The 14374-nt window shown below is 42.0% G+C and overlaps 1 protein-coding gene and 1 long non-coding RNA gene across 2 annotated transcripts in view; both read right to left on the bottom strand.

Annotated features, from left to right (window-relative positions):
- CDS2 (CDP-diacylglycerol synthase 2) overlaps nt 1-8943 on the bottom strand; it is a 59319-nt gene extending 50376 nt beyond the window's left edge. The window contains exon 1 of the mRNA XM_020883646.2: nt 8609-8943. Within this exon, the coding sequence (XP_020739305.1) occupies nt 8609-8665 (57 nt within the window). The 5' untranslated portion in view covers nt 8666-8943. The remainder of the gene's footprint in view (nt 1-8608) is intronic.
- A 3547-nt stretch (nt 8944-12490) lies between these two features.
- Nucleotides 12491-14372, bottom strand: LOC139036674 (uncharacterized). Its single transcript, XR_011489503.1, has 2 exons — nt 14144-14372; nt 12491-12845 (listed from the first exon to the last, which is right to left on the bottom strand). It is a non-coding gene; the product is annotated as an uncharacterized lncRNA (long non-coding RNA).
- Nucleotides 14373-14374: the final 2 nt, after the last annotated feature.

The following is a 14374-nucleotide window of genomic DNA, read 5'->3' as shown; positions in this document are numbered from 1 at the left end:
GCAGTCCACGGCGTCGCAAAGAGTGAGACACGACTGAGCGACTGAACTGGACTGATACAGCACAGGGAACTATATGACATATCCTGTAATAACCTATAATGGAAAAGAATCTTTAAAAGTATATTATATATGTATATATATATATATAAAACTGAATCACTCCTGTACACCTAAAATGGACACATTATAAATGAACTACACGCATGCTAAGTCGTTTCAGTTGTGTCCGACTCTGAGCGACCCTATGGACTGCAAAAGACTGCCAAGTTCCTCTGTCCATAGAATTCTCCAGGCAAGAATACTGAAGTGGGTTGCCACACCCTCCTTCAGGGGATCTTCCCAACTCAACTACATTTGTATTAAAAAAAAAAAAAAAGACAAGCGACCAGACCATGAGTGGCAGCATTACAGCCACGTGTAGCAATATGCACAGGAGGAAAAGGCATTTGAACAATGGTTGCTTTCCTGCACGATGAGATTATAGGTGGATTTCATCCTCATTTGCATACATTCCTGTGATTTCTATAATACATACATGCCTGATGAAGTATTGAGATGTCGTTCAGTCACTTAGTCATGTTCGACTCTGTGACCCCATGGACTGCAGCATGCCAGGCTTCCCTGTCCTTCACCATCTCCTGGAGTTTGCTCAAACTCATGTCCATTGAGTCGGTGATGCCATCCAACCATTTCATTCTCTGTCATCCCCTTCGCCTCCTGCCTTCAATCTTTCCCAGCAGCAGGGTCTTTTCCAGTGAGTTAGCACTTTACAACAGTTGGCCAAAGTGTTAGAGCTTCATCTTCAGCATCAATCCTTCCAATAAACAGTCAAGGTTGATTTCCTTTAGTTATTGACTTGTTTGATATCCTTTAGGATTGACTGGTTTGGTTTGCTGTCCAAGGGACTCTAAAGAGTCTTCTCCACACCACAATTTGAAGGCATCAATTCTTCAGAACTCAGCCTTTTTTACTGTCCAGCTCTCACATCCATACATGACTACTGGAAAAACCATAGCTTTGACTATTTGAACGTTTGTTGGCAAAGTATGCATGCATGCATGCTAAGTCACTTCAGTCATGTCTGACTCTTTGCGACCCCCTGGACTGTATGTAGCCCTCCAGGCTCCTCTGTCCATGGAGATTCTCCAGGCAAGAATACAGGAATGGGTTGCCATTTCCTTCTCCATGTCAGCAAAGTAATGTCCCTGCTTTTTAATATGCTATCTAGGTTTGTCACCAATTTTCTTCCATGGAGAGTCTTTTAATTTCATGGCTGCAGTCACCATCCATAGTGATTTTGGAGCCCAAGGAAATAAAATCTGTCACTGTTTCCATTATTTCCCCATCCACTTGTCATGAAGTGATGGGATCAAATGCCATGATCTTAGTTTTTTGGAAGTTGAGTTTTAAGCCAGCTTTTTCACTTTCAAGAGGCTCTTTAATTTCCTTTTGCTTTCTGCCATAAGGGTGGTGTTATCTGTACATATGAGGTATTGATATTTCTCCCAGCCATCTTGATTCCAACTTGTGGTTCATCCAGCAAGACATTTCGCATGATGTACTCTGCATAGAAGTTAAATAAGCAGGGTGATAATATACAGCCTTGACGTACTTCTTTCCCAATTTTGAACGTCAGTTGTTCCATGGTCAGTTCTAACTGTTGCTTCTTGACCTGCATACAGGTTTCACAGGACGCAGGTAAGGTGGTCTGGTATTCCCATCTCTTTCAAGAATTTTCCACAGTTTGTTGTGATCTACATAGTCAAAGGCTTTAGCATAGTCAATGAAGCAGAAGTAGAGGTTTTTCTGCAATTCTTTAGCATTTTCTATGATCCAACCCATGCTGGCAATTTAATGTTTCCTCTGCCTCTTCTAAATCCAGCCAGTACATCCAAAAGTTCTTGGTTCACATACTGTTGAAGCCTAGTTTGAGAAAGAAGAGAAGCAAAAGGCAAAGGAGAAAACAAAAGACAAACCCATCTGAATGCAGTTCCAGAGACTAGCAAGGAGCATATTGAGATGAGGGAAGATCTTAAATGGATTTTGAGAAAACAGGACTTCAACAGGTAGAGGTGGAAAGAGGGGTGACAGAAAACAAGCATATTTCCTAGGGTTAGAAATATCAAGAGGCAAGATCCATGTCAGAGAGGCCCCAAGCAGGAAGGGGGTTGGTTAAGAGACAGGGTCATAAAGGACCAAATTTAAGAGATCTGAAAAGAGGGTCAGAATTTTTTTCTTCCCTTCTGTAACTCACAGAGTAGTTTCAGAGCTGTTCAAAGAAAGGTCAGGAGGACTAGAAGGGGCTGACAGTAAATCCTGAAGGAAGGAAACTCAATTAGAAAGATTTACAACTAGTTCAGGCATCAAGTCCTGAACCTTAAATATGCAAAAGCAATAGATAAGGAATCCAGGTATCATCTGATGTGAACATCTGGCCTGGACTAGATCAGGGAGCAGAGACACGGGGACTAATGGACTCCTAGCTGGAGCAGAGCAGACAGGAGAAGGAAGGTCTATGTCTAAAAGGAAAAAATCAGATTTGAGACAAAGTAAGTTTGTGCTGACTGAGGTATACATATACCTAGGAATTTCCTGCAGATCACTAAAATCACAGGACTAGCAGGACACAGACTGTGGGTACAAGGCTTTGAGAGTCACCCACTGAGGGATTCAGGTCAGTGACACATATCCTCTCAATGTCAGAGACCCAAGAGCAGAGAATGCTGCCAGTAAATCTCAAATCTCAAGGGCTCTTTCAAAAACACAGCAAGATCTTCACAGAGAAGTCCCAGGCTGGTCCTGGGGTGACTCTAATACAAAAGAGCTGCTGCCAAAGAGCAACAAATTCAAAGGACAGTTCGGGTCCTTCCAGGCCAGCAACAGGGGCTCATGAGCACTACTTCCTGGCAGGGGTAGGCTGCTGCTGGGGAGGAGAATCAGGGAGGTAGGAGGGAGGCACTCCCAGTGTACACCATCACCTTTCAAATTCTGAGACATGCACACACTGTCTAGTCAAAATAACAAAGTTTAACCTTCCTTAAAAGGTCACTCTAAATAAATAAATAAAAGGTCACTCAACTGAGTGGGCCCTATGCCATCCCCACTGCTGAGGCAAACTTGAGCAGAAGAACAAAGACCAGGCAGTGGAAGGGTGAACTGTCTAAAGGGGGCCAGGTCTGCCCTGGCTGGCACCGCACCACCGCCCCAACCAGGCCACTACTGCACAGGAAGGCTTGGAAGGCAGGAACTCAACCCAACCCTAGGAACAAATCAGCATTCTTCCAAGGAAAGGCTGGCAAAATTAACAGTCAAGAGTCTCTTTTCCAAACCAGACACAGTCTGTTAAGTGGAAAGCTGTGTTTTGTTACCCCCACAGCTTCCAGCACCAGGCAGGAAGGCAAAGCACAGACAGCATGTTAAAAACCTGTGTGCAGGAGAGATACTGGGCAAGCCCTCTGCCACACTAACAAGTTCAATACACTCCATCTGTGTGGACCTTAGAAAAGATAGCAGAGTGCACAAATCAGAGATAATGATGCACTATTTTTTTCAAACAGCTTAAAGGGTGATTATGTGCACTGTGAAATTAGGAGAGTCATTTCAAAAGCTTCCCAGATACATTCAAAATTATGATTTCTTGAAATCAGTGGAGAAAGAATGGATTATTTGGAGCCAAAAGTGATATAAAATCCTGGACGTTTTCCCCAGGAGCACAGACACCAGCCCTCTCTCAGAGCTAGTGAGACTGTATAACAGCAGACCTTGGGTTCAGTGAACATTCTAAAAGAAAATGTGTAAATACTGAATGACATTGTTGCTAGGACAAATAGTTCCAATATTAAGGGCCACCAACCAGAAAGCATTTATTCTGAGTAGCTTCCCATGAAAGCTCAGAGTGAGGAGCTGACAACTTGCTAGGAGTTCCTTTCAAGGATACCTGAGTGGGTGCTCCCAGGGGCGAACTTAAAATATATAAATCACCACTTTTCTAATAACCAGGAAAACAGGACCTAATCAACTTTTTCTACCAAAAAAAAAAAAAGTTTTCTCAGAGTTTCAACATTCACTCAGGAACACATACATACGTTTATATACATATATATATATTTGGCATTTTGAAAGATTTTGCTATTTTTGTGAAAAAACAGGAGATACTGGGGCTTTTTTTTTAATCAAAGTCAATCAATGCAGAAACTTTTAAAGTCTATAAATTAAGTCTGTATCCTAAAAGGCAACATTATGCAACATAATGAGTAAAAAGGAATCAGAAAACCTTCATACTATTAACAACTCTGCATCTAACCAGCTGTGTGACATTGAGAAAGTAACAAGCTCTCTGGGCTACTCTGCTATAAAATAACTAACCCTAAAATCCCTTCTAGTTCTAACATCTGATAAGAGCAATTTAATATTTTTTAAAATGTTAAAGGCTAATGAAATATCACATAAATTTACACAAAACATTTTAAACAAAATGTTTTTTGAAAAAAACTAATTTTAAGTAGCCATAAGTTGGAACGTAACTGAGTTTTTAAAATAAAATTATACTTTTTGATCAGCAACTTAAAATACTGGGTTATATGACAAACTAATCTTTCATCTTCTCTTTCTATTTAAGTCTGGGAGCCATAGTTAAGGTTTACTGATTATTCAAAACCTAAAAATAGACTGAAAGGATAAAGCATTTCTCCTGCATCTGAAGTAGTCAGAGCTCCAAAAATAAGATTTTATTATTTCAGTAGTTCACTTTTGAAGTCTAGCAGAAAACTATGTTTAATTATTTACCACTATTCTAAAATATGCTATGAAAGTGAAAGTCTTTCAGTCATGTCTGACTCTTTGAGACCCCATGGACTATACAGTCCATGAAATTCTCCAGGCCAGAATACTGGAGTGGGTAGCCTTTCCCTTCTCCAGGAGATATTCCCAACCCAGGGATCGAACCCAGGTCTCCCAAATTGCAGGCAGATTCTTTACCAGCTGAGCCACGAGGGAGGTCTAAAAAAGCTATTAGGGAAAGACAATTGCATGAAGCAGTATTCCTTCTACAGCTGAAGTTTGACTGTGATTCTGAGCAATGAAAAATTCAGTAAGAAAATGAACTGAAAAGGTGGGTCATAGAAGGCCAAGGTCTGTCTATAACATTTTCTTTAAAAGGTGATAAATAGGAAAAGACTACTCTGAACACTTATAACTTGAAGATTGAATCATCTTCCAAGAGTAGAAGGTGAATATTAGTTTTTTCCTGTAAAACTACATTTCAACCAGAGACAATCGCTTAACACAGTACAATGTGACAACTTCTGCTCTACATATGTAACATGCATACTCATTTAATCCACATGAATATCCTCTGAAACACATGCTACTTTTTATCACCCCTCATTTTAGAAATGGACAAGCTGAGGCTTTTATGCAATTTAAGTGATTTTCTCAAAGTTACACAAACTGGTATGGAGTAGGAAAATGGCAACCCACTCCAGTATTCTTGCCTAGAAAATTCCACGGACAGAGGAGCCTCGCAGGCTACAGTCCATGGGGTGGCAAAGAGTTGGACACGACCGAGCAACATGGACTGAGTGACATATCTCACACACACACACACACACACACACACAGCTAGTAAGTGGCACTGTCCAGGCTGATGATAGCTCTAGCTGACTGTTATGCCCCTGCTCTTAAAACCACCATCTTCAGTTAAAATCTAAACTCCCCTTTCTAAATAATACCTTTATTTCATCTTTATGCTGGTTTCATTGATCTAGAAAGAAAGCCTTGAATGAGTAAAACTCTACACAGCACTCTAGCACCTAAGGATAGTAGACAACTCCACATCCTTCCTTCTAACCTCCAAAACAAAGTCTCCTGAAATGCCAACCCAATCATAAATTTTAATATGCCAATGTTTTGGCCCAAGTTCCATTCTCTCCTTTCCTAAGCTCCAATGGAAAAACATGGAACAATGGGAGGAAGATCATTTCCAAACCTTAAACTCCAAGCTTCTTGCTTTGGCAACAATACTGTGCTTTGGGACTTTAAAATTTTAAGCACGGTTCCCAGAGGAAAAATTTCCTTTATTAGCAACTGGCTTGACAATTCCATTCTAGGATGCTAAATATAATACATTCTGACTTTTATAAAAATAAACACATTCCCCAGATTATTTTGAAATGACTGTTTATTGAAATTTTGTCACACCAGTTAGGCAACTGTAGCACTTTTTCCTAAATCTTTCAAATTTGCTTCAGTTCTTTTAATGAGTTGATCTGACACTGTTTTCTGAATTCTACTATAAAATAAGAAAGCTAGAATTTCGCCATTTATTTCACTTAAAAGATACCCTTGTTTTACTATATTTTCTTAAATTTTAACCCAAGAATATCAGCAAAGCCAGAATCATGGAAGTAAGTTTTATAAACCATGAAATAAAATAAACCTAATTTTAATACTTTATATACATTCATGTGAAGGCTCAGATGGCAGTGAATCCACCTGCAAGGCGGGAGACCTCGGTTTGATCCCTGGGTTGGGAAGATCCCCTGGAGTAGGGCATGGCAATCCACTCCAGTATTCTTGCCTGCAGAATCCCCATGGATAGTAGAGTCTGGCAGGCTACAGTCCATGGGGTTGCAAAGAGTCAGACACGACTAAGTGACTAAGCACAGCATACATTCATCAAAGACAAATAAACCATTTCACAGTTTTTAAAAGGAATCTTTATTATTAATAAACTCCATGCATGGTCATCCAGAAATATTGGCAACGGAGCAACTGCCTTGTTCTGGGCTAATGGACTAAGTGTTTGTGGAGTAACAAGCGTTCAGTGAACCTCAAAGCCCCAGGCATTCTCTCATCATAGGAGCAGTTTAAGCCAAGTTGTAAAAAAAAGTAAGTACCTTTAGCTGGCTAGTTCTTCATACGATCCCTACCTAAAACAGGGGATGGGAAAGTACTTAATAATCAGCTGGCACTTTTGTCTGGGAAATGGATCCAAGCAGTTGGATGGGAAGGGTAGAAATTTTGTTTTACCTCATAACCTCATGGTTTTGGGGTATGTGGGTTTGCTCGTTTTTACCATTAAGTCTAATTCTTACAAGTAGTTTTTTAACATACAGCCCACTAGGTATCATGCTTTCTTTTTTGACTGCTCTTTTCACACCTAAAACCACAAAGTCCCATTAACATTAAGACTGATCTCTCACCCTATACAGGGCTATACAGCCTCAAAACATCTGGTAACTTCCCAACAGGCAAATGCATGGTGGCAACAGAGCTCTTCCAGGCCAAACTAGGGTATTTAATGGGAAGATCAGAAACTTCAAAGTACCTTGTCTCTGTAAGTGACTCCTCAACTTGCAACCAAATTTTTCTCCAAAACATACTCTAGAAATCAAATTTCATTTCTTTCACCCTTCTAGTATAACTGCTGTTGACACCCTGACACCAAATCTTGGCTTTCTTCCTTCCTGATATCTCCCTAACGTTCCTTTCCTCCAGTTTTCTAAAATGGAAAGCTACATAAACGGGTATTGAGGGCCTGGTGCAGGGGCAACAGGGATTGGTGGGAGCAGCTGTTCCTCAGTTCCAGCCAAACATTAATCAGCTGGGAATATGATGGCAGATCTTCCAATGATCCAAAATAGGCAATAAATTCAAATGGCTGGGAGAAACATTCTGGTTTTTTAAAGCAACACAGGGACCAAAGAAAACAACTGCAGGTCACCAGTTGGCAACCGGCGAGTCAGACACTCTCTTTCATTCTGGTCCAGGCTCTCTCAGTCCAGTTTACACATCACTGTCATCAATCCACCAAATAACACTGCTCCTGACCACGACTAACTCCAGGCTTGAAATACTACCAAGAAGTTGGCGCTGTCATTTAGCGTCCACAGTAACAAGGCCACTCATCACCTTCCTCAACTTTCCTACACAGACCTTTCACTTCCACCAAATAAGTCTACTCACCTCATCCCTCACCCCCCCAAGATGGCCTCTGTTCTACCCTCCTCTCTACCCCAACAAAGCCCACATCTGAAACAGGAAACAAGTCTATCTTTGGGGAATATACCTTTCAACACCTAATGACTGCATGACTTCTCTGCTTAAAGCCAACAGATTTAACTTTCGAGAAGGGGTTTAAATCTAACAGGCAAATCTCATGGCCTTGTCTTGATACACCTTCACCCCTCAACAAATAACGGGAGATCGGAAAGGCTAAGTCACGCTCTGAGGAATCTTTGCTGGGTCTCGACGTCTTCACACCCGGGAATGACTGGGGAGGTGGACTGGACTGGACACCCCCCCGCCCCCCGGCCCAATCAGCCCTGCGAGGCTGGCGGACGTGCGCAACCTCCCGCGCTTTCCTTCCAGAGCCGCGGAGATACCAACCCCAACCGGACCCCAGAGCCGTGTCCTCGGGACCTCGACCTGCTGAACCCTGCCGCGAGCTCCGCGGGACCCCGCACCCAAGGACCCTCCGCCCTAGTCAGGCCCGATGCTGCCGGCGGCCGCGCCAGTCAAACGGCGAGACGACCCCTCTGTGCGCGCCCCCCACGGACTTCTGGGGAACGCCGCTTCCGCAGCCGCGCCCACCCGGTGCCGCCGCTACCTTGTCCTCGGGCGGAGCTTCCGGCTCGCGAGCCACCCTCTGCCTCAGCTCCGTCATGCTGGAGACACCAGCGCTTAGTCGCCGCTGTCGCGTAGCGCAGACGCCGGGGCCGGCGCGCGGACTCTGCTCGGCCAGCCCCGAGTCGCCAAAGCAGGGCGCAACTACGCAGCGCCTCGCTAGCCCCACCGCAGCCTAGCCGCCAGCCCTGGAACTCGGCCCCGCCCGGCGCAGCCGCCGCCCTTTCACCCGGGCGGAGCTTGACCAGCCTTCTCCAGCCTCTGCCTGCCAGCTCCTTTTCTGGTAAAGGCCCGGACGGAGGGCGCAGGCGCACCACCGCCATCACGGCCCGGGAGATCCGCCAATGGCGCGAACCCGTTAGGGAGGCGGGGCGGAGGCGGGGCAAGTGAAATGTACTGGGGAGGCGTGTATTATTAGCTAGTAGCCTGAGGGGGTGGGGAAAAGGCGTGCGTTTCGGAAGGAGACTAGCCAATGGGAACTCGAGCACTGGCGCCCTGGGTCTTACAGGTTAACAATTTGCTGGAGATAATAGACTACTTCCCCAGTCTCCAGCCTGCCTAGTCTGTACTTTCCCTCACACGGATAAGTATCCGCTTAGTAGGCCCTGAGCGGAAAGGCCTGGGGGGCCCACCTGTGTAAAGGAGATTACTGATAAGGAAGTGAAAGTCAGACTTCAGTCTGTATCGTCTGCTTTACGTGCTGGTCACTGAACTATGTAATCTATCTCATTTAAACTGCACAACACTTGGAAGTGGATATGATTTTCATTTTACACATAGGGTTTTCCACGATTATTCAAATTTCTTTTCTGCCTTCTGAACTACTGAAAGACCTTTTAGGTGGGCAGGAATGCTGCCTACTTTGTTCGCAGTTGTATCCCCTCTGTACCTGACACATCCCAAGTCCCTAATGAATGAAGTTTCTCCTAAAAGAAAATGATTTAGCCAAGGTCTCACGGCTAAAAAGTGCCCACTAAGAATTAGAACATAAATCTGTTTGCCACCAACTCCCGCTCTAACATACTCCCGGCCTTCTTAAATTCATTGTTAATATCTGTGTTACTCAGCATTGCCTTCGGCAGTTCCTGTTTGCTGCCTTGTAAGTGATGTAAAACAAGTATAAAATGGGGCCCCTTCCCTTAGCATCTTGTAATTTAACAGGGAGAGAAATTTGCACACATAGGAGATGCAATTTTGTGTTAGCAATTTTGACCTGAACTGTGAGGTTTGGGGAAAATAGTAAGAATTCCAGAAAGGATGTCTTATTTTCTTGATTTCTGTGAAACTAGATCCCCAAATGCCTGTAACACTGCTTACAGTCTACAGTAAAGTAGACATGACATCCGTGCTAGGTCGCCTCAGTGGTATCCAACTCTTTGCGACCCAATGGACTGTAGCCCGCCAGGCTCCTCTGTCCACCGGATTCTCCAAACAAGAATACTGGAGTGGGTTGCCATGCCCTCTTCCAGGGGATCTTCCTGACCCAGGGATAGAACCCACGTCTCCCTCCTGCATTTCAGGCGGATCCTTTACTGATGAGCCACCAGGGAAGCCCAAAATAGGTGTGGAGGAACACTGGATTCAGGGTATGCTTTGCTCCCTATTAACAACATTGCACAAATACTTGGTTTTGCTTTGTTTTTTGAGAGAAACAGACCAACCATTCAAGCCATTATTTATTTAGAGAAAGCCTTGCTTTTGTGTTTTATTTTGTCTTAATCTTATTTATAAAAGTAAATAACATGCTGATTGTAATTTTTAAACTCTTTTAATCTGTTGGGGGCTGTGTGACCACTATTTTGACTGTTAGTGATCACCTCTTGAACTGAAGACTAGACACTTCTTGGACAAATTATACAATGTTTATTAGCTATAGGATGTAAAAGGATGTCAACAGAGAGCCACAAGTTCATCCTTTAAGACAAGTGGAAGTGTTAGTAACTAGATTCTCACCTTTGGGAAATACGTGAGAGGTCACATCCAAGTAAGCAATACATCAGTCCTCTTGGAAGCTCAGCTGTTTGCTTTGAACCCAGCCTAACTGGAGAACCAGTGCACACAGTCAGAATGCAAACCATTTTTCACACATTTACGAAGACTGGACCTTAGACACTGAAAGCCAGAGACCTTTGATTTTTGTTTAGATACATTGAATTGGGTTTCTCTATTGTGGAAACTTCAAATATATTAACCAACACAAGTTTTTAGACACATGGAAGTTTTGAAACTTATGTAGTCATTCCTTATGTTTTATGGGGTATTTTTTCCTTTTATGCTTCGAAGTCCACAGCAAGTTCTGTTAAATATTTCCCAATATATTTTTCCATTTCTTGAGTTTACACGTATTTGAATTTTAATTAATCTGTTGAATTTATTTCAATAAACAATTAGGAAGAGTCTATAGCTTTATTCTTTCCTAAAAGTTTAATGCATTTTTTATCATAACTTAATTCACTTTTCTCACTGTTTGGAATAGCACCTTTACTAGATGTTAAAGTAATCCTCTTAAAATAGAAGTCTCATGTCAAAGCTGTCTTTGATAACTTTTTCACTTATAGAAGGCTTGCAAAATGCTGTAAGATCTCAGCCCTGCCTCTCTTTGCAACTTCTCTCCCCTCTGTTCAGTGTGCTCCAGACATATCAATCTTTGAGTTCTATTATGTCAGTTGTTGTTCAGTCCCTGAGTCTTGTCCAAACCTTTGCAACTCCATGAACCACAGTCCAGCAGGATCCTCTGTGGGCTTTTACACAGATTTTTTGATGGGATTTTTCCTGGCAAGAATACTGGAGTGGGTGCCATTTCCTTCTCCAGGGAATCTTTCCAGACCAGGGATCAAACTCGTATCTCCTGCATAGGCAGGCTGATTCTTTACCACTGAGCCACTAGGGAAGCCTATATGTTAATTATATCTCAATAAAACTGGGGGGATATATTTATTAAAAGGCTTTGAAGTTTTTCAAATTTATTTACTTATTTTTGGCTACACTGGGTCTTCGTTGCTTTTCTTGGGCTTTCTCTAGTTGCAGTGAGCAGGGGCTACTGTCCATTGCAGGGCATAGGCTTTTCATTGTGGTGGCTTCTCTTGCAGTGTACAGGCTTCTCAATGTGGTGACTTCCCTTATTGCCCAGCACAGGCTTTAGGTGCTCAGACTCAGTAGTTGCAGCTCGTGGGCTCTAGAGTATGGGCTCAGTAGTTGTGGCACATGAGCTTAGTTGCTTATGGCATGTGGAATCTTCCTTCCTGATCCACAGATCAAACCCGAGTCCCCTGCATTGGCAGCGAATTCTTATCCACTGTGCCACTAGGCAAGTCCAAAAAGCTCTGAATTTTAAAACAAACTACTATCTGAACACCTTCTAAGCATGCTGACCTTTTAAACATGTTATTTTTTAGCCAAGAATACTCTTTCTCCCACTCTCCAAACAGCTAGTTTCTCTGGTAAAATGTTAACTACTCAGAAAGGCCATATCTGACCACAGTTCATAGCCATTCTTAAATCATGAGTGGAGTTTAACTGCCATTTAAAATATCTTCAAATTAATAACACTTTGACTTGGCATTAAACCAAAATGTGATTATGTAAGCAGAAAGCATAAAAACAGAGTAACAGAGTATACATGTTATTAGTGAAGCAAATATTTCTCACTGGAAGAATAAATGCATTCCACACTTTGCAAAGGAACTCAGACACCAAAATGACCTAGAAAGAAAAATACCCACAAAAGATGAAACTGTTGTGTTTTGATATAAAGATATATGCAAAAGGATAGTTGATCATACATAAAGGAAGTTAGTACTAGCATCAAAATTTACAAATGCGTGGCTGAGTCTTGGAATAAATTCTAGAAACAACAGAGTAGCACTCTTTTTAACATAATTTTATTTATTTATTTGTGGCCGTGCAGGATCTTTGTTACTTTCTCTCAGTGCGGCTAGTAGGGGCTACTCTTGGCTTCAGTCTCAGTGCGCTGGCTTCTCACTGTGATAGCTTCTCTTGTTTTGGACATGGGATATAGGGCAGTCAGGCTTCAGTAGTTGCAGCTCCCTGGCTCTAGAGCACAGGCTCAATAGTTGTAGTGCATAGATCGTTGTTCCAAGGCATGTGGGATCTTCCAGGATTAGGCTCGAACCCAGAGGTCCTACACCAGTAGGTCACTGCATCACTGAGCCACCAGAGAAGCCCAGTATAACTCTTAAGAATGCTGCATCATTCACAGCCTTGACAACGGTGATATATGGAAAAACAGCAGTTATCAGCAACTGACTGAGAAACTGAATGTTAAGATATATTACGAGAGCTTTTATATATGTGTGCTTTTACATATATATAATATGTGTGCATCACATGCACAAGAGTGATATATGATACAAATGTTTTGAAAAGTCAAAGTTCTATGATAATAACAAAACAGAAAATCTAAATGATAAATCAGGATAGTTTCATATTTTATTTTCTTGTCCTACATCTTACAATTGAAGGTATCTTAAATTCAATTAAAGACACATCTAATAGAAATACTAGAGGGAGAGCATTGAGTAGGGAAAGGCAATTTTTGAAACCATAATGTTGACAATATTCTAGACTTGATGAAATGTGTGAATCTTTTGGCTGAGGAATACAAAAATTCCATGAACAGGATAAATAAAACCAAATCTACACCATACATGGTAGAAAGACTAAAGAATTCTACAGAACAAGGTAAAACATTGGAAGCAACTAAAAAGAAATGCTGTAAACAAAGGAAAAAAGAAACAAAAGGGGAATATTTATAATAGGGAGATGATTAACATATGAAATAATTTTAATCAATAAGAAAAAAGTTTAATAGAAAAAATATAAACATGCAATGGTCAAGAACTGTATGAAAGATATCCAATTTGCACCAGTCTTTTAATATGCAAATTGAAATTCCCACACAAATGAGCACAGATTTAAAAATTAGATTGCTAATAACTATAGTTAGAAAAATTACGGGCAAGGAGCATGCTCATAGTCTTGGCTGGAATGTAATTCACAATCTTTTAGAAGTCAACTTAGTTAACATTTATCAAAAATTTAATGTGTATGCTCCTCTATCCAGCAATACCACTTAAAGGAGTTGCCCGAATTATAAGAGATTGGCAACTAGGTTAGGTTACATTTGTAGGATATGATGCCATCTTTTTAAGAGGTGCTGATAAACAAAACATGAACCTGGCATAAAATTAAACATACTTTAGTAAGCACTTTGCTGAATTCTTTATGGCATGAACTCATTTTTGTTTTTTAAAATATATAAATTTGTAGAGGAAAAAAAACATAGAAAGTTACATACAATAAATGATATCAATTTGTGTGTAGGTGGTGGAGGAGGTTTAAGAGCTGGTGGTGAGGTGACAACTGTCCGTTTTTTAAATCATAACGGTACCTCCCTTAAAGCACCTACACTCTTCAGGCTACAAGGTGGCTTTTCTTCCTAAAGAGTCAGACAAACTGATACAACTGAGCACACAGGCTGGATTTACGTTTCACTCACAGCTGTAAATTTTCTACCCCTCAAGTGGGAGTCTGACGAGGCACCAGAGTCGCCGCTCATCGACTATTCCCGCCCAGTCTAGGACTGATGTTCACACTCACAGGGACTCCTCTAACGGGTGCCGTAACAAGACAAAAAGGCCAGGACTCCAGCGCACGCCTATCTGCAGGGCCTCCGAAACGCTCCGCCCCCGCCCCGCCCCCATACCCGCATCCTCCAATGGAGTTCGGG

This window comes from Odocoileus virginianus, chromosome 9 (genome assembly GCF_023699985.2).
Source record: "Odocoileus virginianus isolate 20LAN1187 ecotype Illinois chromosome 9, Ovbor_1.2, whole genome shotgun sequence".
In the NCBI taxonomy this organism is placed as follows: Eukaryota; Metazoa; Chordata; class Mammalia; order Artiodactyla; family Cervidae; genus Odocoileus; species Odocoileus virginianus.
The sequence above is the reverse complement of the archived record's forward strand: the minus strand, read 5'-3'. Positions and strand labels throughout refer to the sequence as shown.